Source organism: Acomys russatus, chromosome 19 (genome assembly GCF_903995435.1).
Source record: "Acomys russatus chromosome 19, mAcoRus1.1, whole genome shotgun sequence".
In the NCBI taxonomy this organism is placed as follows: Eukaryota; Metazoa; Chordata; class Mammalia; order Rodentia; family Muridae; genus Acomys; species Acomys russatus.
Genome location: NC_067155.1, coordinates 47,037,150 through 47,064,033, shown reverse-complemented (window position 1 = coordinate 47,064,033; position 26,884 = coordinate 47,037,150). Strand labels below are relative to the sequence as shown.

The window sequence follows — 26,884 nt, the reverse complement described above, 5'->3', positions numbered from 1 at the left end:
TTATAATCCCATCACTCAGGTGGCAGAGGCAGGGGAGGATCACTGGTCAAGGCCAGCCTGATCTATATAAAAGAGTTTCAGGCTAGCTAGGGCTACAAAGTGAAAGCCTGTCTCAAAAACAAACAAACAAACAAACAACAAAACACACACACACAAAGGAAAAACTCTGAGGAGGCAGGAATTGTAAGAATTACCACGGGAGTCAAAGGACATCTATGACAAAGGGCTGCCCTCTGTGTGACCACATCTTTTGGCTATCTTGACTAATACACTTTTTACTGGGTGCTGCTAAGTGCTGGTCCATGCTGCATCACCTAATGAGATATACAAACTATCTTCCTTCCAAGTATTTGACACTTTTGTGGAGAATGACATGTGTTACATAATTCTTGAAAAAATTAGAATTAGAATCTGCAATGAAGACAAGCTGGTGGGCATATGGACAGAGGATTATGGGGCTCTAAATCAAGCGGGATAGCAAGAGAAAGTTACTTCTTACGCTCTTTGTCCTTCTTAACGCTGGTACACACCTGAGCCTGTGTTGTCTCAGAGGCGGCCTTCATCTTATAGAACTCGATGATTTGCTCCTCTAACTTTCTTCTCTCTTCTTCCAGTCTCAGGATCTCCTCTTGCTGGATTCTCTTCAGGTGTTCGAACTTGTCCTGCAGCTATAGGATGGGAAGTAAATCCCGGAGTCACAGAGAGTCACACAAGGCAGAGTATGACCTAAGACACACTCATTTACAATCAGTCCTTGGGCCTCCGCTGGGGTTACGGAAGCCCTTAAAAGGGGTCAAGGGTACCACTCCTCTACTCCTCAATGTTTGGAAGTCATTAGCAGTCACCTAAGCCTCACAGTATAAATGGCTTCAGTTTCTGTTTTTACAGTTGGGCAATGGGCCTATTATATTAATATTTATATCACACAAACTATAATGAGGGTATCAAGGGGATGAACAAAGTGGGAGTTTAAAGGCAGAAGAGGGGTACAGAAAGCAGAAACCAAGAGCAAAATCCAGGTAGGTGTTTGAAAGCTGCTTTTCATACAGGTTTAAAAGCGAAGTTTTATTGTACTAACACTTGTTAACTAGGGGCTGGAGAGGTGGCTCAGAGCTTAAGAGCCCCACCGGCTATCCCAAAGGTCCTGAGTTCAATTCTCAGCAATGGCATGGTGGCTCACAACCACCTATAAGCCCTCTCTTGGCCTGCAGATGTAATACATAATAATAACAAGCAAACAAACACTAGTTAACTATATTTTTGTTCTGTCCTTCTACTGTGGAAGTTCCAGGATCTAACTCAGGTCCCAGGCTCAGCATCAAGCACCCTTACTTGCTGAGCCTGCCTGCTGGAACAAAACCAGTCCACTTTGAAGCTTAATTGGATTAGACATCATTTAGTGTGGGCAATTCCATTCTGGCTTGGTCTCATACATTAAAACCTAATGCAGAAAGTTGGTATCAAACTAACCTCCCCTAATGTGTAAAAAAAAATTTTTTTTTATTAAGTTATCTCAGGTGGGGTGGGGTAAGCAGACGCTACAGTGTGAGTGTGGAGGTCAGAGAACCACTCGCAAGAGTCAGGTCTCTCTTTCCTGATCATGTGCATTACAAGGTTTCAACTCAGGTCCTGAGGCTTGCTGGTACATACAAATGAGCTATTTAACTAGTAAAGCACACGAGGTGTTTGTTGTATGGCTTTTATGAAACTGCGTGTAGTAAAATGAGAAAGCAGGGTTTTTCCAAGCAACCCTTTGCTAAAAAGACTAATATAGTTAGAAACAACTTTAATTCTTCAACACAATGGAGAATAGCCTTGAGGGAGGACTGGAGGCAAGCTCTCTGGACAAGTGTCCCCGTGACCTCAGGATTCACTGCTGTGTACTGCCACAGTATTCATAGGTGATCCCAGCCAGTATCAAGTGAGACCAGGTACGGCTCCGTCGGATGCTCTTGAACATACATATTATAAATCATAGGTTCTACCAGGTGATACTAATTCTATGGGCATACATGAGACAACAGCTGAGACCAAGAAGTCTTCACATAGATTTCAAAGAATGTCATGGGTAGCCTGGGAGCCTGTCACAGGATCAGAGCTACTACAGAGGGGCTCCACTTAGGACAATGCCTAATGGAGCTATGAAGATGGGGCAGCCTCCAAGATTCCTTTGGTGGTTTGAATAAGATTAGCCCCCATAGGTCCATAGGAAGTGGCACTAGTAGGAGGCGTGGCCTTGTTGGGGGTGGGCTTTGAAGTCTCCGATGCTCAAGCCACACTCAGTGTGGCACTCTCTTCCTGTTGCCTGTGGATCCCAATGTAGAACTCGCCGCTATCTCTCCAGCACCACACCCGCCTGCACACTGCCATGCTTCCCACCATGACGGTAATAGACTAAGCCTCTGACCTGTAAGCCAGCACCAGTTAGATGGCTTCCTTTATAAAAGTTGCTGTGGCCATGGTGTCCCCCCACAACAATAAAACCTTAACTAGTAAAGACAATCTCCAAACTGTAGGGTTCCCAGCATGCAACCCCATGCTGGAAGAGCTATAAGCAAAAGAGGATGTTGGTGAAAGGAGAGCATGCAGGCCTGCCCGATCATGTCAGAGACGTGGGGCGCTGAGAAGACAAACTCAAAAATGCTCAACAGGGGAAAATATTATTTCAGCCTATAATTTAATAAAGGCTATCTCAAGATCCTGTGTAGTGAATAGCTACTTTTAGAGAGATGGAAAGTTTCTTCCGAAATAAAAACCACACTAATCTCTCGAATACATCCCCAGAGAAGCGGAGCTCGGGAGAATGGAGTTGAGGTGGGCCATACGTGCCTCCTTTTCAGCATCCTTAAAGGTCAGCTCCTTCTCCTTCACTCGCTGCACAAAGGTCTGCTTCAGTTCTTCCTCCTCCCGCTGGCACTGCTCATGGAACTCTTGTCTTTTGGCTTCATACATGTCTTGAAAACTAAGAACGGAAGTTTGTTATTCTTATATTTAAGTGCTAATAAAGGGCCAGTGAGAAGCTCTGCAGGTAAGGACTCTCGCTACGGAGCCAGAAGATCTGAGCTGATCCCCAGGGACCCACATGGAAAGAGAAAGCTAACTCCCGCACGTGGTCCTCTGACCTCTGCGTTCATGCACACACAAATGCACACAAAATAAATGTTAAAAAATTAATTGTTTTTAAGTGCTGATGTGAATCAGCATGAAAGCTATATATCTATGTTTCCAAAGTGACACTCGCCAATATTTTGTGTAGCAACGCCATAGATTTCTATATGATGTGATGTGAAAGCTGGTAGTATTTGATTATATGATGAACCACTAAAATTTCAAACCCATCTGGGAGGCAGAGGCAGGCGGGTGTCTGAGTTCGAGGCCCGCCTGGTCTACAAAGCAAGAGCAGAACAGCCAGGGCTATTACACAGAGAAACCTTGTCTCAAAAAACAAAACAAAACAAAAAATTGAAACCCTACATCAGTGATTTCTTAGTCCTGCAGCTGATATTTTATTTCCCTAGGGGTTTTGCTGTTGTTAATAGTGGTGGGTTTTTTGTTCTGTTTGTTTTGTTTTTGAGACAAAGTCTCACTATGCAACCTTGGCTGACCTGGAACTCATGATGCAAGGAAGAAAAACTGTCCTTCAACTTTGAGAGCCTCACCCACATCTACCCTCCAAGTGCTGGGATTAAAGGCATGTGACACCACGTCCAGCTACATGTTCCTATCTTTGGACAACAGAGTTTTAGAAAAATTAAGATATGAGACTCTTTTCTAAATAATTCAATTAAAGCAAGCAAGGTATCCTTTAAAATATCATTCACTTAACGCAGTTCAGGAAAGAGGAGCTGGTTCAGTGCAGTGGTTCTCAACACCCGCAGGAATTGCACATTGGCTGTTTACAGTATGATTCACAACAATAGCAAAATTATAGATACGAAGGAGTAATGAAATAATATTATGGTTGGGGGGGTCGCACAACATAAGGGACTGTATTAAAGGGTCACAGTATTAGGGAGGTTGAGAAGCATTGGTTTATTTGGTGGCCCCGACACACATACACACACACACACACACACACACACACACACACACACACACACACTCACGCGAGGATTGGAGTTTGGATCCTCAGAATGCAAATGAAAACAAGAGATCAAAGCTAGGTTTCAGCAGTATATGCCTATCATCCCAGGGCTGGGAAACAGATTCAGGAGGATTGCGGTGGCTTAGTGGCCAGATTGCCGAGGCAAACCCACAAACTCCAGGTTTAATGAAAGACCTGTCTCGATAAATAAGACAGAGAGTGATTGATGAAGCCATCAACACGGACTTCTGGCCCCCAATGACAAACACATCATTGTAGAGCACGGTCCTCTCAATTGTGACATTCCCTACAAACAGAAATATTTACCCCAGGAAGGAGTCAGGAACTTATGAGGGTGGTAAACAGGAGATCACATATCCAAACAACAACAACAAAGCTGAGATTTCTGAGAGCCCCTACCAACCATATAAATGGGAGTCACCTGTTGCTGGGGGTGGAGACTCTGTGGGAAGGGACATGTTTGGACTCTGGAGTTGCCTGCAAGCTCCCAGAGAGCTCCAAGAGCTCCAGCATTGCAATTTCCATGAGCTGTCATGAGTGCTTGGGTAGCCTTTCTGGCCACGAGTTATCCCTGCTCCTTGTTAGTAACCCTTCACCCGGGATCCCTTTCTGGGGTGAGTTGACGTGTGTGTACATCCATGAGTGTCTGTGTCTATGCCTACACATGGGAGCGTGTCAGCATGTGTGCATGTGTATATGTACTGCGTCTCTCCAGGAAAGAAATCTGTCTCACAAGACACATGCACACAGATACACATGCACAGACAAAGATGGTCCAATCTTGGTTGTCTCCAGAAAGCCATATTGCTACAACATGAATATATTCCAATAGAACTGTATATATGCTTTCATAGCCAAAATGTTATTACTCTGACATAAATGTTCTTTATTTACTTTTATTTCATGTGCACTAGTGTTTGCCTACATGTTTGTCTGTGTGAGGGTGTTGGATTCCCTGGAAGTGGAGCTACAAACATCTGTGAGCTGCCATGTGGGGTCTGGAAATTGAACCTACTTCCCTACAAGAGCAGCCAGTGCTCTCAACTGTGGAGCCACCTCCTGCCCAACCTTATATAACTGCCTTTCCAGAAAGTTCTTCTCAAACCCTTTGTCAATTTTATTAATAAATGCCAATACTTAATTATTCCTCCACGAGCCTCTGTTTTGCACAAATACAAATTTAAAAAAAAAACCATGTTTTCCCTGGAGTTCACAGTTCAAAACTTGCAATATGGACACACTGCAGTGCAGTGGTTCTCAGCCTTCGTAATGCTGTGACCCTTTGACATAGTTCCTTGCGACCCCAACCATAAAATTATTTTTGGTTGCCACTGCCTAACTGTAACTTTACTACCGTTATGAACTGTAGTGTAAATATCTGCTGTGCAAGATGTCTTTTCATTGCTACAAATTGACCCAAAGGGGCCGTGACCCACAGGTTGAGAACTACTGCCCTAGCATCTAAATAAGCCCTGTCATTGATGCTGCTCCTCGTGTCTCCATCTGTATCCAAAGACTAAAAACTCAGCCAGATGTGGTGGTGCATGCCTTTGATCCCAGCACTCAGGGAGGCAGGGGAAGGCAGAATGCTGAGAGTTCAAGGCCAGCCTGTTCTACAAAGCGAGTCCAGGACAGCCAGACCTGTTTGTTACACAGGGGGGAAAAAAACTTGAAAAACAAAACAAACAAACAAAAACCAAACAACAACAACAAAACCACCCTAAAAATGCATGAGGAGCCACATCCTTAATCTTGAATGAGCACCCCTTGTGGGCTTTAGGGCACAAATGATCGATATAACAAGCAGTTTCTTTGTATAGATTTGTTTCCTTTTAATTTTATATGTATGGGTGTTTATCTGCACACATGTTTACATAGCTTGTGCATGCCAGGTGCGCACACAAGCCAGAAGAGGGCATTGGATCCCCTAGGACTGGAGTCCCAGATGACTACGGGGCACCCTGTGGGTACTGGGAGCTGAACCTGGGGCCCAATGCAAGAGCAGCCAGCACTCCCCATGACTGAGCCCCCTCACCAGCCCACTAGCGGTGTCTTCACTCACCTCACAGGCTGATTGTCCGGGCCCACATCACGGAAGCCCAGTTTCTGCAGCCTGTTGCTCCTGTAGCATTCATAATGCTGGGTGTGGGTTTGGTCTTTCAGATCTTCCATATTAGTACACAGAAGCAGATTCCGGAGCTTCGCAAAGTCACAATGATTTTCATTTTCCACTAGTCAAAATAAAACCAGTATAAATTCATCATGGAGGGTTTCTGGTCATTGTTTTCCTGAATAAGTGTTCTGCCATTTTGGTGTTCTCAACCCAAATGTTTTGTTCTTTTTAGTGCTGTCGCCAAGTTTTCCTCATTCATTTCCATTCTCTCCCTCTCTCTCTCTCTCTCTCTCTCTCTCTCTCATCTGCATATTTCAAAACATTTTTGAGCTTCCTGATTGTTCCTCCTATTGATTTAGCTTATGTGATAGCTGACCTTGGTTGCCAACCTGACATACATGGGATGGAATTGCCCCCTCAGATTGGACTGTGGGCGTGTCTGTAGAGCATTGTCTTGATTGCTAATTGATGTAGGAGGGCCCAGCTCACGGCAGGCGGTGCCATGATGGGCAGGTGGACCCAGGTGGTAGTACATGTGACACCTAATATGTACTCTTCAGTGTTGTTAAAATGAGTCCCAACACTCAGGAAGAAAGAGTCAGTGCGCTTGTGGCACGTTGGTTAAACAAGAAGACTCGGTAGATATGGATGTAAGTCAGCTGCTGACAATTTCCTATCGGAATGAATCATAGACATGCTTAAGTCAGCACTTCTCAACCTGTGGGTCACGACCCACGGGGGGGGTTGTCAAATGACCCTTTCACAGGGGCCGCATATCAGACAGCTTACCTATCGGATCTTTACATTATGATTCATAACAGTAGAAAAATTACAGTTTATGAAGTAGCAGCAAAAATAATTTTGTTTGGGTTCACCAAACTGTATGAAAGGGTCACAGCATTAGGAAGGTTGAGAACCGCTGCTTTAAGCGGATGCTTAAATGAAAGGGAATTTGCGTTTCTCATTAGCAACTACTGACCTACAAATTGGCTAGAGTTATCAATGCTGGCTCAGATCAAAATGCTGTTTTCAGACTACAGATGACGCAGGATATATTGGATTTAATCATCATAAGACACGATTTCATATTTACCTTGCAAAACCCCCCACGGGTAATGACGACCTCTGACCATCCTTTTTCCGACTTTCACCTCCTCCATACTTCCTACCACAGCAAAAGGTAATATTCCCTAAGCAAATTAAAATGATACAAGCTTTTAAAGAAGTGATACAAGTTAAACTCCCTCCAAACAACATGGCTTACTATGTTGCTCTTTTCTTTCTGTGATTGATAGAAAGAACACAGGTGAGGCTGGTATAATACATTTAACCATGCAAATAATCTATCCTGCATCAGATTTCAATACTTAGCAGAAAATATATGCTAACTGATTTTTATAAGCCTTAATCTCAGGATGGCATATAATTAAGAAATGACCTACCTAGTATTTCCTAAAGCAAGGCACCCTGGTGTGAGCAGTACAAAGATAAAAAAAATATATATTGAATTGTTAATATACATATTTCTCCTCACATTATCTTTACTCTAAACACTAAGATAATATTTATTAATTGATACTAAAACTATTCTCTCTCTCAATCAATCTCTCCCCCTCCCCCGGCTTTTTTTGTTTTTTGTTTTTTGGGGTTTTTGTTTTGTTTTGTTTTGTTTGGGTTTTTTTGTTTTTTTTTTTTCTTTGTAGCCCTGGCTGTCTTGGAACTTGCTCTGTAGGCCAGGCTAGCTGTCTCTGCCTATTGAACGCTGGGATTAAAAACATGTGCCATCATGCTCAGCTAAAAACTATCCTTAATATATATATATATATATATATATATATATATATATATATATATATATATATATATAAAATAAAAATTAAGCTGGGCCAACCAAGGACCAGACATGGACTAGACCTAGACCCTCTATACATATATACGTAACAGGCAGCTTAGCTTCCATGTGGGTCTCCCAGAAAGGGATGGGGCTGTCTCTGACAAGGTTTCAGTCGCACACCTTTCAATCACTTCACCCTGGTGTGGATGTCTTGCCAGGACACTGTGAATGAGGAAGTACACAGTCCTAATGAGACTCAAAGTGCAAGGGCAGGTTTGGGGATATTCTCCCCTTTTCTGAGGGGCAGCGAATGCGGGGTAGAGGGATGAGGGAGGGACAAAGGGGAGGAATGGGGAAGAGAGGAGGGAGGAGGCTACGATTGAGATGTAAAATGAATAACTAAATAAAAAATAAAAATAAATTAAGCTGGGCATAATGGTCTGCACCTTTAGTCCCAGCACTCAGGAAGCAGAGGCAGGTGGATCAAGGCTAGGCTGGTCTACAGAATGAGATCCAGGATTCTCTGGGCTAAATAGTGAGATCCTGTCTCAAAAAATTATTATTAGTTAATAAGGGCACAGCATAATAAATACTTTTTAAAAAGCCAATGTTGCCGGGCGTGGTGGCACACGCCTTTAATCCCAGCACTTGGGAGGCAGAGGCAGGCAGATCCCTGTGAGTTCGAGGCCAGCCTGGTCTACAAAGTGAGTCCAGGATGGCCAAGGCTACACAGAGAAACCCTGTCTCGAAAAACAAAACAAAACAAAGCAAAAGCCAGTATCATATATGTCTTCGGGAGGACCAGGGAGATAACTTCATTGATAAAGTGCTTGCTGTGTGGGCATGAGGCTTTGAGTCTGATCACACATTAAAAAAAAAAAAAAAACCAGGCATGGTGGCACATGTTTGTATTCTCAGCACTGGGGAAATAAGAATAGGCATACAGATCCAGGGCCTTGCCAGTCAGCCAACCCAACACACCTGGTAACATCCCAGCCAATAGGAGACCCTGTCTCAAAAATAAAAGGCAGGCAACTCCTAAGAAACAACACCAGAGGCTGTGCTCTGACTTCCACGTGCACACGCGTACACACACACACACACACACACACACACACACACACACTTATAAGCACCTGCCTGCCCACATTAACAAACACATACACGCAGAAGAAAAAAAATTTTCTATGGTGCCTTGCAGAATAGAGTGACTTTAAATGTCAAAGGTACACTGTCCATTTCCAAAACCCGTAGAGGAGGCTTTTGAAAGAAGTTTTTGTCCCAAATATTCTTGACTAGATTTAGATGTTATACAACATATGAATACATCCAAATATTACATGGTATCCTATTCATATGTGATTCTTACGGTTTTATTTATCAGCTATAAATAACCTCAAAAGAACTTTTGAACTGAGATGGTGTGACAGCTTAACAGATAAAGGCACGTGCTCCACGCTTGAGGACCAGAGTTCTATCCCCAGAACACACACAGTAGGAAGGGAGAATTTTGTCCTCTGAGTTCCATATGTGCACCATGGCATGTGTGCATTTGTGCGTGCATGCACACACACACACACACAAACACATACTGCATAAACACAAACCAATGCAGTTAACAAAACTTTTGTAGAAAATTAAAAATAGATCTACAATGTGATTCAACTATTTCATTTCTAGTTATACATACAAGGAAAAAGAAATCAGCACAGCAAATGAGTGTCTGGACACCTATATTTATTGTATCATTATTCAAATATAGCTAAGACAGCAAATCAAAATAAGGTGTCCATAGATGGGTGAGAGGATCAAGAAAACATAGTCTGTATATGCACTCTTAGTGATAAATAAGACCTATCACTTACTGCAAAAGGGAGCTGGATGGGGCTGGAGAGAGGGACCCATGGTTAAGAGCATTGTCTGCTCTTCTTGAGGATGCAGGTTCAATTCCAAGTCCCCACATAACGGCTCACAATAATCTGTAACACCAGTTCCAAAGGAGCTGATGTTCTCCTCTGGCCTCCATGGGCACCAGCCGACATGCATGTAAAATAATAAGGTATTTTCAAGCAAATGGAGCTGGAGGGCATTAATGTTCATTGAAATAAATCAGATGCAGAAAAGAAAAAGAGTTGTATAGTCTCTTATACGAGAATTTTGAAAATTCAAGAGCTGGGCATGGTAACACACATATTTGACCCAGCACTCAGGAGGGAGAGGCAGGCAGATCTCTGAGATGCAGGCCAGCCTGGTCTACAAAGTAAGTTTCAGAACAGCCAAGGTTACACAGAGAAATCATTTTTAAAAAGAAGGAAGGTAGGAAGGAAAAGAGGGAGGGAGGGAGGGACGGACGGACGGAGGGAGGGACGGAGGGAGGGAGGAAAGCAAGCTCAGTCTCAGGCTGGAGATGGAGCGAGCAGTCACTGCTTACTTGTCTAGTATGTGTGAAGCTAGGTTCAATCCATGCTACTGCAAAAAGAGTTTTCCTTTTTCAATTTAAATGTATCAGAGTGATGATGGGGTCTGGGAAGGGGGTGAGTCAGGGGCTATAAAGAGAGATTGGATAATGAGGATAAGAAGACTGGTGGGTGGAATAACGTAAGCTTCTTCACAGGAAACAGAATGAAATAGAAAAAGAGGATATAAGAAACCCTTGTAACTTATAACAAAAAGTCAAAATGTCAACCTAAACTGAACAAAGAATCTGAATATATCTTTCTCTCAAGGAAGACATAAAAATATGCACAAGCCTATAAAAAGATATTTCACATCTGCAGTTGCTCAAAATGCCAATCAAAGCTACAGTGGGATCCACTCATACTGAGTAATTTAGTCAAAAATTTTAAAACTTATATAGCATGAATTAAGGTGAAGAAATATAATTGAAACTCCTGGGGCAGGTGCTTTGGTAACCAATACAGCAGGTCTTCAAATGATTAGATATAGATATTGCTTATAGATAGTGGAGAAATTATATACCAGCACAAACATTTGTACTTAAATGTTTATAATAATGTTCTTCATAATAGCCAAAATGTGGAATAACCCCAAATGTAGTATATTCACACACACACACACACACACACACACACACACACACACACACACAAATGTAGTATATGGACACATACACACACACAAAGTACTGATACACGTACAATATTGTAAATCTTAAAAACATTATTCTAATTGAAGACAATAACTAGAAGAGGAAACACATAATAAGTATACCTACAATATACATAAGTTGGTGCATAAACATACATATGTAGCTTAAATGGTATTTTCCCATCTGGGCTCCCTATCCAAAGACCATCTAACAAAACCCCAATACCAAGCATGAGAAGACCTCTTTTGAGTTGCTAGTCCAGGGTTGCTCAAGGAACTCCCAAACATTACAAGCTATTCCTATAGCCCTTGGTGCCGAAGACACTATGCACTTCAGACGTAAGGTCCAGAGTCCCCTGAGCTGGAACTGACCTGAAAGCCTCCTCCATGAGGGTCTTTCTTTTATGGTTCCAGAAAGTGCCATGCAAGCTTCCAGTGGAAGGAAGCAACCAAAAGCCCTGCCCAACTGTGATGCCTATGAACCACAAAAACCAGAATGGAACAATAGCTCTAAAAGTGCAGTAATAGTATGCATACCTTGGCAATAACCAATGGCTCTCTAATTGGACTTCAGATCTGATTAACAAGAAGGAAATTATGTCTGGTAGTCTAGCCAACTACCTAGGGCCAGTAAAGTCATGGATTTTGGAGAACTTACAAAAAACCATTTTACTAAACCAGATTAATCCATAACTACCACCTAAATATTTGTTCTTACAACCACAGATAAGTGTAGTACTCAGCCCTCATCATGGAAACTCCTCTTTACAACAGATAGAGAGTATTACTGAAAACCATACCAATAAAAATGTTAAGTGGTGGATTCCAGTGCCAGCAAATACATCTACAATACAACTCTCAAACAGTAATCCCAGTACCCAGGAGGTGAAATTAGGAGATTCAGGAATTTTAGGTCACTCTTATATGTGACACAGTAAATTCGAGGCCAACTTAGGCCACATGAAACCCTGCCAAGGAAGGATGGGAGGGAGGGAGGGAGGGAGGGGGGAGGGAGAGGAAAGAGGGAGGGAAAGGTAGAAGAGAAGAAGGGAGGGGATAAAACACTTCCCCATGTACTTTGAGGGAAAATATATTGTTTATTGACTCTGTTGAGGCCTGCTCCTTTTGGGTAGCCTAACTATAGGCATTTTTATTTCAGGCCCACCAGCCATATCACCTCAGCTCATTGCTAACATAAAAGAATCTCTGGACAAGGTCAGGTTCACCATAAACTATGTCTATGTTCAATGAGAAACTGTGGCCTTGTTGTTCCAAGAAATTTTCCAACTGTAAGCACAGCTGCCCCCAACTGCCAGGCACACTTTCAAGGTTAGCTAGAACTTCTTGTTAGAAAAATAATTTGAATCAGAACTGACCACCCTGTTCCACCATCTGGCCCCCTGTATGAGCTAATTGTGGTTGGTTGGTTGGTTGGTTGGTTTTTTTCCTTTATAAACTGACTCTGGAAAACAGGTTGATGTGACAGTTAGGCTCCTGAGTCCTTTCTGAGGCCTTGACCACAATCACCTTGAAAAAGGTGTTCAGGCATTCAATAAACCATCCATATCACATTGTCGTTCATGTGGCAATTCTTGTACAACGGTCTCTTGCAGGGTACAAATGACAATAAAGCACAGGAAATGTTACACACTGTGCTTCCTCCCCACACGTGAAGGGAAACTCACGCTCAACAGACGGAGCTTACGTTCATTGATGTGTTTTCTGGAGCAGTTGCTTCACTGTCGTCTGCCGTGAACTGATATATCTGAACTCCATGGCTCACCAGTTCCCTCATGATGTTGCTCTTGAATTTCTGTAGGTCGCTTTTGGAAAGTGAGTCGGCTTTGGCAATCAGTGGTATGATGTTCACCTGTTGAGAAGAAAGGTGAATCAAATTTCACTATTTTTCACCCTAAACTCTCCACTCCTGGTGGGGAAAAATGTATGCATGTGGTTTGTTGCTGCTGCTGTTGCTGTTATGACAGGATCTTCTATGGCATTCAGTGAAGAGTGTGGGGTGTGCCCACAGATGTGCCCTGTCATTCTCAGCCACCAAGAGTTTCTTGTTTGGGGGAATACTGAGGATTCAACCTTAAGCCTTGACTGTTCTGGGTAAATGTTCTACCCCTGAGCTATATTTTGAGCCTTCATCTTTTATCAGAACTCTTTTTTAAAACTCTTTTTTGTTTTGGTTTGGTTTTTATCTTTTTTGAGACAGGGTTTCTCTGTGTAATAGCCCTGGCTGTCCTGAACTCACTTTGTAGAGCAGGCTGGGCTTAAACACACAAAGCTCCGTTTGTCTCTGCCTTCGGAGTGCTGGATTACAGGCATGCGCCACCACTCCCGGCTAGTTTTAGAAGTCTTGCCCTCATTTCATTTCTAAAATCCCCATGCCCCCAATGGCTCTGGAATTAGCATAATCTAAATGGTAAGGTTCAGTAGACCCAATTACTTCTCAAACTGAATGATGAAAAGACCTGTCATTAAAATGCTGGGAGAGTTTTTCTCTTGGATGTCATTCAAGCAATCCCTTGTCCATAAATTCATATTAACCATTGTCTGTCTCCTAATTCATAGCTATATCTGTTTAAGCCTGTAATATGGTATAAATGAATAAATATCAGCTTTAAGTCAGTTGCTTTTATTTCAGAATTCTCAAATCACAGTTTTTTCAAATCCCATGTTTTTCCAAACACACTCTGTCTGGCGCGCGCTCTCTCTCTCACAAGAAATTCAAGCAATGGAGAAGTGTATACGGTCATAAATGAAAGTCCTGGTCTGGGAAAATCTCTCTGAAAAGGCTATAACTGTTTAGCATGTGTCTTTATGCAACTATAACTAGTCATGTTTTTGTGGGGGGTTTGGCATTCTTGTTTGTTTGTTTGGTTGGTTGGTTGGTTTTTGAGACAAAATTTCTCTGTGTAGCCTTGCCTGTCCTGGACTCACTTTGTAGAACAGGCTGGCCTTGAACTCACATCAATCTGCCTGCCTCTGCCTCCTGAGTGCTGGGATTAAAGGCATGCATAGTAACACAAGCCTTGGTATAAGTGGTTATTTTTAAGATTGAAAACTTAATGGTCTTATAGGAGCAGATGAAAACTTTAAACTTGAGGTGTTAAAGAGACTGAGAACATGAGGTAAAACACCCACCATCCATTGTCCAATCCCTCCTTATGAATAGGGTGAGCCTAGCCTTCAGCTAATTCTCCCATAAAGCGATGGTCCCCCTGTACAAATTGGAGAACAGGCTGAGGGCTTTGGGGCAGAAGCACAGGATCATGGAGGTCTTTAAGGACCTGACCATTTCTGTGGCACATCCTAGGTAAGAGGGAAAGTCACACACATCACTGTGGCTGTAGACACATGTTGTGGGTGTGAGCCTAGAGCCCCTCCACACCCAACTACAGGATGCCCTCTCTCAAGAACTGAGCCATCATTTCTAGCACCTAGCGCAAGGTTCTTATCTTGTCCTTATACCAGGGACTCACAAAAACATTAAGATTTTTCTAAAACCATGGGGATAAGAAGTCTGTCAAAGGAAGTCCAACTTGGTATGGTAACACCTGTAGTCCCAACACTTGGGAGGCTGAGGCAGGAGGATCATGAATTCTCGGACAACTTGAGCTACAAAGCAAGCCCCTCTGTGAACAAAGCAAGTCCACGTGTCTCTTAGGATCCCTCGGGGTTTTGTTTTGGAGGTCTCCTTTAATATAGCAGGCTGCAGCTACCTGCATGTTTCTTATTCTGAGTCTCCTCTGAGAGTATCTGAAGCCAGAATCAGAAAAGTTTCATGTTTCATTTTATCAATGGTACCAAAGGTTCACAGGATTATTTTATAGTACCATATGGTAAATTCGATTTTTAAAATATATACAAAGGACTGTCATCTGAGTAGAATTTAATCACAGAAAAAAATCAGGGTATATTTTAGTCTTTTTCCTCTATCTCTCCAAACAGGTAAAATGTGGGGGGGGGGGGAGCATATTTTGGTTACTGCTGCTATTGTGTTTGTTTGTTTGTTTGTTTGAGACGAAATCTCTCCCTGTAACTCAGGCTGCCTGTAGACTATTGTAGCCCAGGCTGGCCTCAAACACACAGGTATCCTCCTATCTCATCTCCATGAATTCTGGGATTACAGGCATGCATCCCATGCCAGGCTCCAAGGAGTCACTGTTTTAATTTAATTTACCTGGAATGACAGCTAAAGATGAATTCTATCAAATGTTAAATCTCCCTCCCTCTAGATGGTATATATTAACATCTTAACCCTCTACACCTCAAAATGTATCAGTATTTATAGACAGAAATGTCAAAGTTAAGACTGTTACTATAGTGGGGTCTAATCCAGTTTGGTTACCAACCTTAGAAGAAGGTTTGGTCTAGTGTAGTGGTGCATACTTTTAATTCCAACACTGGAAAACTGAGGTAGGAAAATCAGGAGGTTAAAGCCAACCTCAGCTACATAATGAGTTCAAGGCCAGCCTCAGCTACATAAGACCCTGCCTCAAAAAAAAAAAAAATGTTGTACAACAGACACCAGAAGACAGGCCACGTGAGAAAAAGTAAAGAGGCAGCCTTCTGCAAACCAAGGAGATAATTGCTGGCACCTTGATTTTCAAGCTCCCAGGACTATGTGAAAACATTTTTTAAATTTGTTTAAACCATCCACTCTCCGGCATTTTGTTAGGGACGTCCTAGAAAATTCATTCAAATGCTTTCAAGAGCAAGAGAAAAAATATTCAAATATATGCACATATCATAAGATGCCGGGCAGTTGCACGTAAATGCTTCAAGGCACGCTGAACCTTGGAAGGCTGACGGGGCATCAGACATACCCTCTTGTCGATGTTCTTCATCGTTAACAGGTCCAGGGACTTGAGAGAATGCCCTGTGGGTGCAATGAAGTAAAGACAGGCGTGGATGCGAGAGTCCTGATAGTCGGCCAGAGAGCGCTGGATCTTCAGCTCCTCCTGGAGGTAGGCCTCAAACTGAGCGTCCAGGTAGTCAACTACTGGCTGGTAGCTAAAATAAAATAAAATAAGATAAATTTAAACATTTAGCAGCATTTTAATAAGATCAGAATCTGATGTCTTGGTCGTTTACCAACACTGTGCACTGAAATTTGCCACTTCATAAAAGTAATGCACTTCATGGTCATAAAACATAATTCCAGGTTGGAGAGGATATAGCTCCGTTGGTAGAATCATATATCCAAGGGGAAAAATGTGATTTTCTTTTAAGGGAAATGGAACTACAGACATAATTTTTAAAATCTGAAGCTGGTCATAGTGGCACATGCCTGTCATCCTAACACCAGGAGGCTGGGGCAGAAGGACTGCTCTGAATAGGACTAGCCTGGACTACTTAGTGAATTCAAAGATAGCCTGGGATACATAGCAAAGCCCAGTCTCAAAGGAGAAAAAAAAAAAAAAAAAAAGAACCGAAATTTGAGAAAAGTCATCCGAACCCTCCAGTAATAATTCTCCTGCAAGACACCACAAAGACCCAAAGAGACTGCTGCATAGGGGTGGAGGTGCAGATGGGAGGGGCTTAGCCAGTAGTGACAGCTGAAAACCTGAAGCTATAAAAAACAAAGAACTTCTTCCCTAAAGCCTCTGGGTGGACCCCAGAAGACACCTTGGGTGAGTTTTTGCTGGCTCTATAGCTGTCCCGGTTGGTTTTTTTTTGTTGTTGTTTTTGTGTTGTTTTTGTTTTGTTTTGTTTTGTTTTGGTCAAGTAGCACAAGCTACAGTTATCTGGGAAGAAGAAACTCAACTGAGAAAAAAAAATGCCTCCATCAAGCCGGGCGTGGTAGTGCACGCCTTTAATCCCAGCACTTGGGAGGCAGAAGATGGCAGATCTCTGAGTTCGAGGCCAGCCTAGTCTACAGAATGAGTTCCAGGAGAGTCAGGGCTACACAGAGAAACCCTGTCTTGAAAAACATTGTAAGGAAGATACAAAAATAAAAAGAATTTGCTGGCCTGGGTGGTCCGAATGTTCCTGTCCTGGCTGATTTTAGGCTGCTCATCTGATGTCATTTACACACAGAGCTAGGACAGAACAAGCTGGAGAGATGGCGCAGCTAAGACCACTCTTCCAGACGGCCCAGGTTCGATTCCCAGCACCTACATGGCAGCTCACAACCCTCGGTTACTCCAGTTACAGGGGACCTAACACTCTCTTCTGGCCTCCAGGGACACCAGGAGTGCATGTAGTGCACAGACACACATAAAGCAAAACCACCCGTTTTATAAAAGAAACATTTTAAATAATACAACTACACTAGATATATAAAACCATCAATTTCACAAGAGTATTACTTCATGATAGAAGAATTAAAAGCTAGAAGGAAAGACATCAATTACCATAGAAGAATATTGCAATTTAGACCTGAAGAAATGACTCAGTGGTTAAGGAGCACATACTGTTCTTCCAGAGGACCCAAGTTCAGTTCCCAGCACCTATCAGGTGGCTCCCAACCTCCTGTAACCCCAGCTGCAAGAGGCCCCAGTGCTTATAGCCTCTACAGGTACCTTACATCTGCCACCAGGCTTCGCTGAAGTGTGTGTGTGTGCGCGCACACACGCACACCCACACACGCACGCGCTCCCACACACACGGATACTTACATGCAATTAAATTGATAAAAGTAAATCTTTTAAAAAGATATTACAATTTGAGACTGGAAAGATGGCTCAGACTGACCACCCATCCAGAGATCCTGAGTTCAGTTCCCAATAACCACGTGGTGGCTCACAACCATCTATAATATGATCTAATGCCCTTTTCTGTCATGCAGGCAAGCACTGGATACATAATAAATAAATCTTGAAAAAATATTTTAAAAAAAATATTACAACTTAGTCTGGCAAAAAGAAGGCAATTCATTAAGATGAGAAGGATTTTAAATAAAGTAACAAAACATTGCCTGTTGGCACATACTTTCAATCCCAGCACTTGGGAAACAGAGGCAGGCAGATATCTGTAGGTTTAAGGTCAGCTTGATTCTATATAGGGAGTTCAGGCCAGTCAGGGTTACATAGTAAGATTCTATCTCAAAAAAAGGGAAAGGGTTACAAAATAAGAGTGATTTCTACCAGCCAGGCAGTGGTGGCGCACGCCTTTAATCCCAGCACTCAGGAGGCAGAGGCAGGTAGCTCTCCATGAGTTCTAGGCCAGCCTGGACTATAGAGCAAGTTCCAGAATAGCCAGAGCTGTTACACAGAGAAACCCTGTCTCAAAAAAAAAAAAAAAAAAAAAAAAAAAAAAAAGAGTGATCTCTACCTATTTTTTTAAAGAAAACATGTCACAATGAAACCCAATGCCTTTTATGCTAACTTTATTAATTAATTTTAAAAATATGACACCACTAACTTGGCTTCCTTGTTTATTTGATCTCCATATCCCACTGTTTTCACAACAGTCAATCTCAGTGGAATATTTCTTTCCAGAAGTTCATATGTCTTCACTTTAAGTCCAACTTTTGGATAGAAGTGGGAGGTCTTGCTCTCTTTCATGTTGGTATTGAACAGTGTGTTGATCAGCGTTGATTTTCCAATTCCAGTTTCTCCTGCAGTGAACATAAACGTACCATCAAAGAATCTTAGCAGCCTAAGTGGCAGTGGCATTATCTGAGAAGGATTAATAAGGGTGGGGCCTTGTTGGAAGAAGTGTGTCACCAGGAGCCGGCTTTGGGGTTTCAAAAGTGCAAGCCAGGCCCAGAGTCTCTCTCTTCCTGGTGCCTGTGGACAGGAAGGAAGAACTCTCAGCTATTTCCCCAGCTCCTTGTCTTCTTCCCACATATGCCATGCTCCCTGCCGTGAGGACCATGGGCTAAGCCTCTGAAACTGTAAGTAAACACTGCTTAAATACTTCCTTTTATAAGGGTTGCTGTGGTCACAGTGTCTCTCCAAAGCAATAGAACGCTGACTAGGGCACACAGATATCTATCTGCCTGCTCAGAGTCCTGTGTGCTAGGATTAAAGACAACTGCCCACAGGCTAAGCTGAAATGTTCTTCAATATTTAAACAGTGCGGCTAAGAGGAAGAAAAAAAAAAAAACAACAACATAAATATGGAGAAATGGTCTTGAATTCACATCGTCGCTACCATGCTGTTTGTTATTAGTTTAGACAAATAGGAGACAAATGAAACAATTTGAATGTGGCGTTTGGTACTCACCCACGCAGAGAATATTGAAAGAGAATCCTTTCTGGATGGATCTGTTCACCATCTGAGTGGGCAAACACTCAAACCCAAAATGTTCAAGAGTGGCTAAGCAACGGATGTTCTCAGTTTGCTTGGATAAAACAGAAATAAAAGCATTCTAGTTAGAATCAGAAATAACATCATTTGAAAAGACAACACTGATTATGTTTTTAAAAAAAACAAAAACAAAAAAACAGGACTGGCTATCCCTGTATTGTCTTCTTGATGCAAATGTATGGAGTGAATTTGGGCCAAAAAAAAAAAAAAAAAAAAAAAACCCTCATACAGATGTTGATGCTATTGTTCTAAGTAAGTTAAGCCAACCTTTGATCATACTCTACGAGGCTGTTTCTAAATTTAAGAAGAAATTGAAGATGAAAAAACACCATGAGAAACACCATGGTTTTGTTGTAAAATAGCAATGGCTTTTCTATGTTAAAAGAAAAATTTGGTATTACTGTAGTGTGTATCTATATTAAGAAAATGAAGGTGGGGAAGGGTGGGGGGGGGGAGCATAGGACTCCAGCTTAGAGTCCAGTGCCAGGTGAGTAAAAGCTAACACTAGGGAATTACCACAATCCCATCTTAAACCAGTGTCCTCTAATGGACCCTCTGGATCAAAATATTAAAGCCGCAGGGTCAAAAGGAGACCTGTGGCTACAATCTATAGATATCCGTTCTATCACCCATGACTTGTTGCAGGAATCTTGGGTCAGCAATCAGCCTGAACACCAGGCAGCCCGCGGCAGTATGAACCTTGGTTCTACTCCAGGGCTGCGCAGTTGATAGACTGTGGGCTCAGGGTGTAACAGAAGATTGCCACCCTTGTGGCTGTGAACTTGAGAGTGGTTCTCAACCTGTGGGTCACGACCCCTTTGGGGCCCACATATTAGATATCCTGCATGTGAAATATTTACATTATGATTCATAAAAGAAACAAGATTATAGTTACGAAGTAGCAACAAAGTAATTTTATGGTTGGGGGGGTCACAAGATGAGGAACTATATTAAAAGGTTGTCGCTGGGCGGTGGTGATGCACAACTTTAATCCCAGCATTTTGGAGGCAGGGGCAGGCAGATCGCTGAATTCGAGGCCAGCCTGGTCTACGTAACGAGTTCCAGGATAGCCAGGGCTACACAGAGAAACCCTGTCTCAAAATCCAAAAGGTTGCAACAGTAGGAAGGTTAAGATCACTAGTTTAGAAGAGTAGAACACACACACACACACACACACACACACATTCCAACACTCCAATCCCCGGGAAGAATCCTATAGTGCCTGCCCACAAGATGGTGACTGTCAAAAGAACTAGATAGAATGGCCCTGGTCCCAATAATGAGGCCTATGGGAAAAGACAGCCTGTCATTTTCAGATACATCCCAGACAGTTCAAGGTGACATCAACTGAAGGTTTAAAAAAAATGGAAAAAAAAAAAACCCTAGCTGGGCTTGTCCTTTAGCACTGACGTGGTGACTACAATAGAGTGATTATCAAACTAGACCACAGTGGCCTCATTCCACAGGCAGTTTGGTGGACATCCAGGACACTGCTGGGACTGAGGGCAGGTGCTTCCAATCTTCGCCACTGCAGGAGCTGCTGGTAACCTGTCCCATGAGCAGAGCTCAACTCACAACGGTCACACTCAGTGCCACAGTTACCATTGTCAAACTAGCCACAGAAAGAGTACCACACACTCATGGCTGTGAGCCTCACACCTGCCTGAGCAGCTAGAATGCCCCCACTTTGTGTCCCTCACCAACAAGTTCTCTTTAAACCCATCACAGCATCAACTACCCCCCCCACCCCCCGCCGCCAAATGCCATTAATAACAGCCACAGATGCTGTAGAGGATGTGTCATGTCAAACTGGAGCCAAAGCCAAGACACACATCAAATTGAAAACACCAAGATATAGACTGGGACAAATGTGCTCAAGACAACTGATCTACCACATGCACAAATATGAATGCAGGTGCATGAGAAATCTACAGCCTTGGCTGCCCTGGACTCACTTTGTAGACCAGGCTGGCCTCAAACTCACATCGATCCACCTGTTTCTACCTCCCAAATGCTGGGATTAAAGGTGTGTGCCACCACTCCTGGCTGTAAGGAATATGTTTTTTAAAGTAACCCAGCAATTCCAAAAGGACATGGTAACTCTCTAGCAATACACCCCCCCCAAAAAAATTATATTGAAAAAATGTCTGACAAAGAATTTTAAAATGTTTTAGTATACTTAACTAGTTATGTGGTTTGGCTAGACTAAGAAAAACACAGAGAAGACTTAGGTAAACAAAATCAAAGATGAGAAGGGATACATTATAACAGACCTTACACAAGTGCAAAGTGACATTAGATCCAAGATGGCAGACTAGGGCACCCAGCATGCACCAGTTTCTCCTGCAGGTTGAATCAGAACAACTGGAGGGCCGCCAAGAAGTTCAGACAAGCTTGGAGAGACCTTAGACAGTGGAATAGAGGGCGCCCCAGAGCTGAATATGCAGCTACACTGCAGAGAACATGGCCAGAGATGAGAGAGAAGCTAGGTGGACCATGGCAGGAGTGGTGCTGTGCAGAAATGCTCTCTCTTCAGACACTGGCAATGGGATCCCAATAGAAACTGGCACTCAGTTGGCTCTGTGTTCTTGAGCGAGGCCGGTGATGGTACGTAGCTTTAATCTCAGCACTCAGGAGGCAGAGGAAGGCCGATCGCTGGGTTCGAGGCCAGCCTGGTCTACAGAGTGAGTTCAAGACAGCCAGGGCTACACAGAAGGACCTTGTCTCAAAGATATAAAAAAAAAAAAAAATCCTGTGTTTTCTAGGATGATACTCACAGCGGCACATTGGGGAACTATCTTGAGAAGACCCCGAACTTGTTTCTCTAGGAGTCACGACTCCCGACTTTCTTGTCACTAGGAGCCCTCAGCAGTTTGCCCTTGGTGGGAAACATCTGATACGAACCTACCGAGAACCTCTGGTGATGAGAAAGCAGCCTGTGATGAACAACATAAATGAACAGTGCTTCGCTTGAACCCTGGCAGCTCAGAGAGCCAGCTGGGGGACGCGAGAAAGAGACGTTGCAAGTCATTTCACACAGCTACTTTTGGGAACTAAGTCCCAGAATGCCAGAGCTGTGGGAGGCAGATTGACAGCTAGGATTGCAATAAATTAGACGCCTTCTGCCAAGCCAAGAAAATGATTGACCGTGGAGAAACAAACTACAGAATGGGAAAAAATCTTTTCTAGTTATTCATCTGACAGGAGATTGACTAACTAGAATGCCCCGGTCTTAGGGACCCCGTGGCCAACGCAGGTAGCTGTCAGAGAGGCAGATCCCACACTGCTGTAACAGGGTCTCCTACCCTTCCTTGGCTTTTACATCTGGGGCCAGGGAGGGACAGTACGAAGAGCGGAGCACAGCGAATGGGTCCCTGTACATCTTTCTCCATGAAGTATTTCGCTACAGTGATATGAAGCTCATAACACCCCAGAGAGATTTTAAATTTTGATTTAATCTCCTTTGCTTTTTGATGAGAATAATGTCTGTCTGTCTGTCTGTCTGTCTGTCTGTCTGTCTCTCTCTCTCTCTCTCTCTCTCTCTCTCTCTCTCACACACACACACACACACACACACACACACACACACACACACACACACAGAGATCAACAGAGTCAAGAAACATGTTACAGAGCCGGCGTGGTGGCGCACACCTTTAATCCCAGCACTCAGGGAGGCAAAGGCAGCAGATCGCTGTGAGTTCGAGGCCAGCCTGGTCTACAAAGTGAGTCCAAGACAGCCAAGGCTACATAGAGAGACCCTGTCTCAAAAAACAAAAACAAAAACAAAAGAAAGAAAGAAAAAAAAGTCAATATTTTGAAACTACTTACTGAAGTACACGATGCATAGTTATAAATGAAAGATGTACTTAACTGTATCTTCATTGTTAGGTGTTTGTGTGGGCATGTTCGGTGGTTTTTCTGCCATGTCAGAGTGAAAAGGCTGAAAGAAAGCAAGCTTTGTCAGGTCCACCTGCAGAGGTCATATTCCTTAACCTTACAGCATTAGAGAATCCAACATGGAAACTGCCACAAACTGTCACACCTCTGACCTGTTAGAAGTCGGATCTTTTATCCTAAACTGGCTTGTGCATGCTCGAGAATGTGCCATCCTATAAAGCAACATCGCTTAGCCAACGATCCCCCAAAATGAAGAGAAAGAGAAGCTCTCTCAAAATCCAAGACGTCCCTGAGATAACTTCTTCGTGGGTTGTTCTAGCCGGCCATGGATTTCACTGAGACATTCCGTACACACTTAGCACCATACTCAGTCCTCCATTTAAACGGCTCTGCTGAGCATGAGAAAACAGACACTGAGGATGACTTCAGTTCCCAGAGGAGCTTACACCTGAAGCCGGAGTTTGAAGGAGACTTGAAAAGAGGCGAAATTAGGGACCACTGTAAAAAGGAAAGCAGGCTCCTAAAAATCTACACGCATTCTTTAGGAACCAAACCCAACCCATTAATTTTTGTTCATTTACGAAGCACCTTGCTTGAGGCACCTAGCACTGTGCCTGGCAATTTACCTCCTGCGGTACCTTCAGGCCGAGGAATGTCAAGCAACTTACTTGATCCGGGTCTCGGCTGTGAAATGCGCGGTCCGAGTGGACTCTGAGACTGCTGTGCTCTCCCTCGGGATCTGCAGATTTGGTCCAAATTAATATCAACTGCGTTTGCAACAATTGGGAACAAGGGAGTTAAGGCACAAAAGAGTGTTGTCCCGAGTTCTAAGGAGGACGGCATGAGAAGGCCACGCTAACCTACTTTTTGAGTACAGCAAAAAGATAGTAAGAATGTGAGACTTTTTTTTTTTTAAGGATTTATGTATTTTTGTCTCATGCATTTGAGTGTCTTGCTGCATGTATGTGTGTATACATATGCACCATGTGCAAGCCTGGTACCCTGGAGGTCAGAAGATGACATTGGGTGCCCTGAAACTAGAATTACAATCACTTGTGAGCTGTCATGTGAGTGCTAGGAAATCCAGGTCCTCTGAAAAAAAAAAACCAGAATTTTCTCTGAAGACCAGGCTGGCCTTGAGCTCAGAAATCCACCTGCCTCTGTGTGCTGGAATTAAAGTCCTGAGTGCTGGAATTAAAGGTGTGCACTGGCAGGCCCAGCTTACAGCAAATGTTCTTACCTGTTGAGCCATCTCTCCAAGCCCCATTAAGGAATGTTGGTTTTGTTTTTGTTTTTAATTTGTGTACTGTGAAACTAAACAAAGAGTGGTTCTGTTTTATTTGACACGCCTTGAGATTACTCCGCAGTAGTATATTAGTTTATCTCATGTTTCCTTGATGCTAAATAAGATCCTCTCACATATGGCCTGTGTTCCACTGTACGTTACCCTAGCACATGTGAAATTTCTGTATATATTTAGTAGATTCTTTTTTGTTGTTATTTACTTTTTTTGGTTTGTTTGGTGTTTTGTTTTTTGTTTTTGTTTGTTTGAGACAGGGTTTCTCTGTGTAACTTTGGCTGTCCTGGCCTGTCACTATGTAGACCAGGCTGGCCTTGAACTCACAGAGACCCACCTGCCTCTGCCTCTTGAGTGCTGGGATTAAAGGCGCACACCACCAAGGCCCGGCCTACTATAATCTTAATGTTGGCCATTGTCATGATTTTCAGTCCTTATCTGCAATCAATAATGTTCAAAAACTAAAAAGGGGATTGTTTCATAACTTCTTATAATTACCCATTCTCAGAATATAAAGTTAAGTGCCAGATTTGGTGGCATATGCCTATAATCTCAGCGCTTAAGGGGACGGAGCAGAGGCAGGAGGATCAGGAGTTCAAGACCATTATCTGATGTTTAGTCCATATCTTAGTTAGGGTTTCTATTGCTGTGATGAAACACCCTGGGGGGGGGGGGACAAGTTGGGGAGGAAAGGGTTTATTCAGCTTACACTTCCATACTGCTGTTCATCATCAAAGAAAGTCAGGATGGGAACTCAAACAGGGCAGGCACCTGGAGGCAGGAGCTGAGGGATGCAGAGGCCATGGAGGGATGCTGCTTACGGGCTTGCTCCCCATGGCTTGCTCAGCCTTCTTTCTTATAGAACTCAGGACCACCAGCTCAGTGATGGCATCCACAGTGAGCTAGGCCCTCCCTCAGCAATCACTAATTAAGAAAATACCCCACAGGCTTGCCTGCAGCCCTATCTTATGGAGGCATTGTCTTCCTTGAGTTCCCTCCTCTCAGATGACTTTAGCTTCTGTCAAGTTGACATAAAACAATCCAGCACAACTGATCCCTTATCACTCGACATGCAAATACAACAAAATTAAGCTACAGCCTTTTTCCTTTCTCATTCGTCCCCAAGACCACACATTAATAACACCACCATATAAAATATTCTGCAAACTTAAAATTTTCCAGTCTTTACAAATTCAAACCCTTTAAAATTCAATCTCTTTATTTAAAAAAACAGTCTCATTTAAAACCTAAAATCTCTTTTAAAATTCAGTCTCTCAACTGTGGGCTACTATAAAACCAAAACTAAGTTAAATATTTCCTTACGTCAAAAGGAAAATGCCAGGGCACAGTCACAATCAGATCAAAGTAATGCCCAATATCTGGCCTTCACTCACCTTGGGCCTTGGGTCACTTCTCCAGCTCTGCCCTCTGCAGCACACAGCTTGTCTTTTAAGGTCCAGCAGGCTCCATTTCCTGCTGCTGCTGTTCTTGGTGGTCAGCCCATGGTACTGCCATCTCCAAAATGCTGGAGTCTTCTGCAGCAACTGGGCTGCACTTTCACCAATAACCTCTCCTGGTCTTGCTTCACTGTACCAGGCCTCAGCTTCTCAGCCTGACTCCTTCAGTCCTGGGCCTTCAGCTGCCACTGAGGCTGCATCTTCACCTGTGGCCTCTCCTGGCCTCTCACGGTGCTAGGCCTCATCTGTGCTCTCCGTGGCCCCTCCGTGCCTTCAAACCCAGCACCGCCTGGGTGACTTTTACAACCAAGATCAGCTGCCGGGATCGAGGCCTCTGGAACACAGCTTCTGTGTTGCTGACTCTTAGGAAACACTTCCCAGAAGATTTCACCTCCATGATGCTGGGTTTGTTTGTTTGTTTGTTTGTTTGTTTGTTTGTTTGTTTTGAGACAGGGTTTCTCTGTGTAGCCTTGGCTGTCCTGAACTCACTTTGTAGACCAAACTGGACTCAAACTCACTGAGATCTGCCTGCCTCTGCCTCACGAGTGCTGAGGCTAAGGGCCTGTGCCACCACCACCTGTGCTGGTCTCTTTTTAATCGCTGCTGAATTCTAAGCATCACTGATCCCAGTAAAACGAAGAGTTCATTTTAGTGGTTCTGGTCTCTTGTTAATAACAGCTGATTCTTTAGCTCCAGCTGAGCAGACATCGAAGATTCTTCAGGTACATGACTGGTAGAGCCTTTGGTTTCCGCTGACATTTCACGAGCCAGGCCTCCATCACCTGTACTTCTTTCAACATTGTTT

General features: G+C 43.2%; 1 protein-coding gene across 1 annotated transcript; it reads right to left on the bottom strand.

Annotated features, from left to right (window-relative positions):
• Nucleotides 1-488: 488 nt before the first annotated feature.
• Nucleotides 489-23,378, bottom strand: Septin14 (septin 14). The gene is made up of 9 exons (XM_051161399.1): nt 23,300-23,378; nt 19,342-19,459; nt 18,535-18,730; nt 15,996-16,182; nt 12,866-13,030; nt 7,312-7,408; nt 6,168-6,336; nt 2,830-2,962; nt 489-668 (listed from the first exon to the last, which is right to left on the bottom strand). Exons 1-9 carry the CDS (start codon nt 23,351-23,353, stop codon nt 489-491), a joined length of 1,299 nt encoding a protein of 432 aa, XP_051017356.1. The 5' UTR covers nt 23,354-23,378.
• Between the last annotated feature and the right edge of the window lie 3,506 nt (nt 23,379-26,884).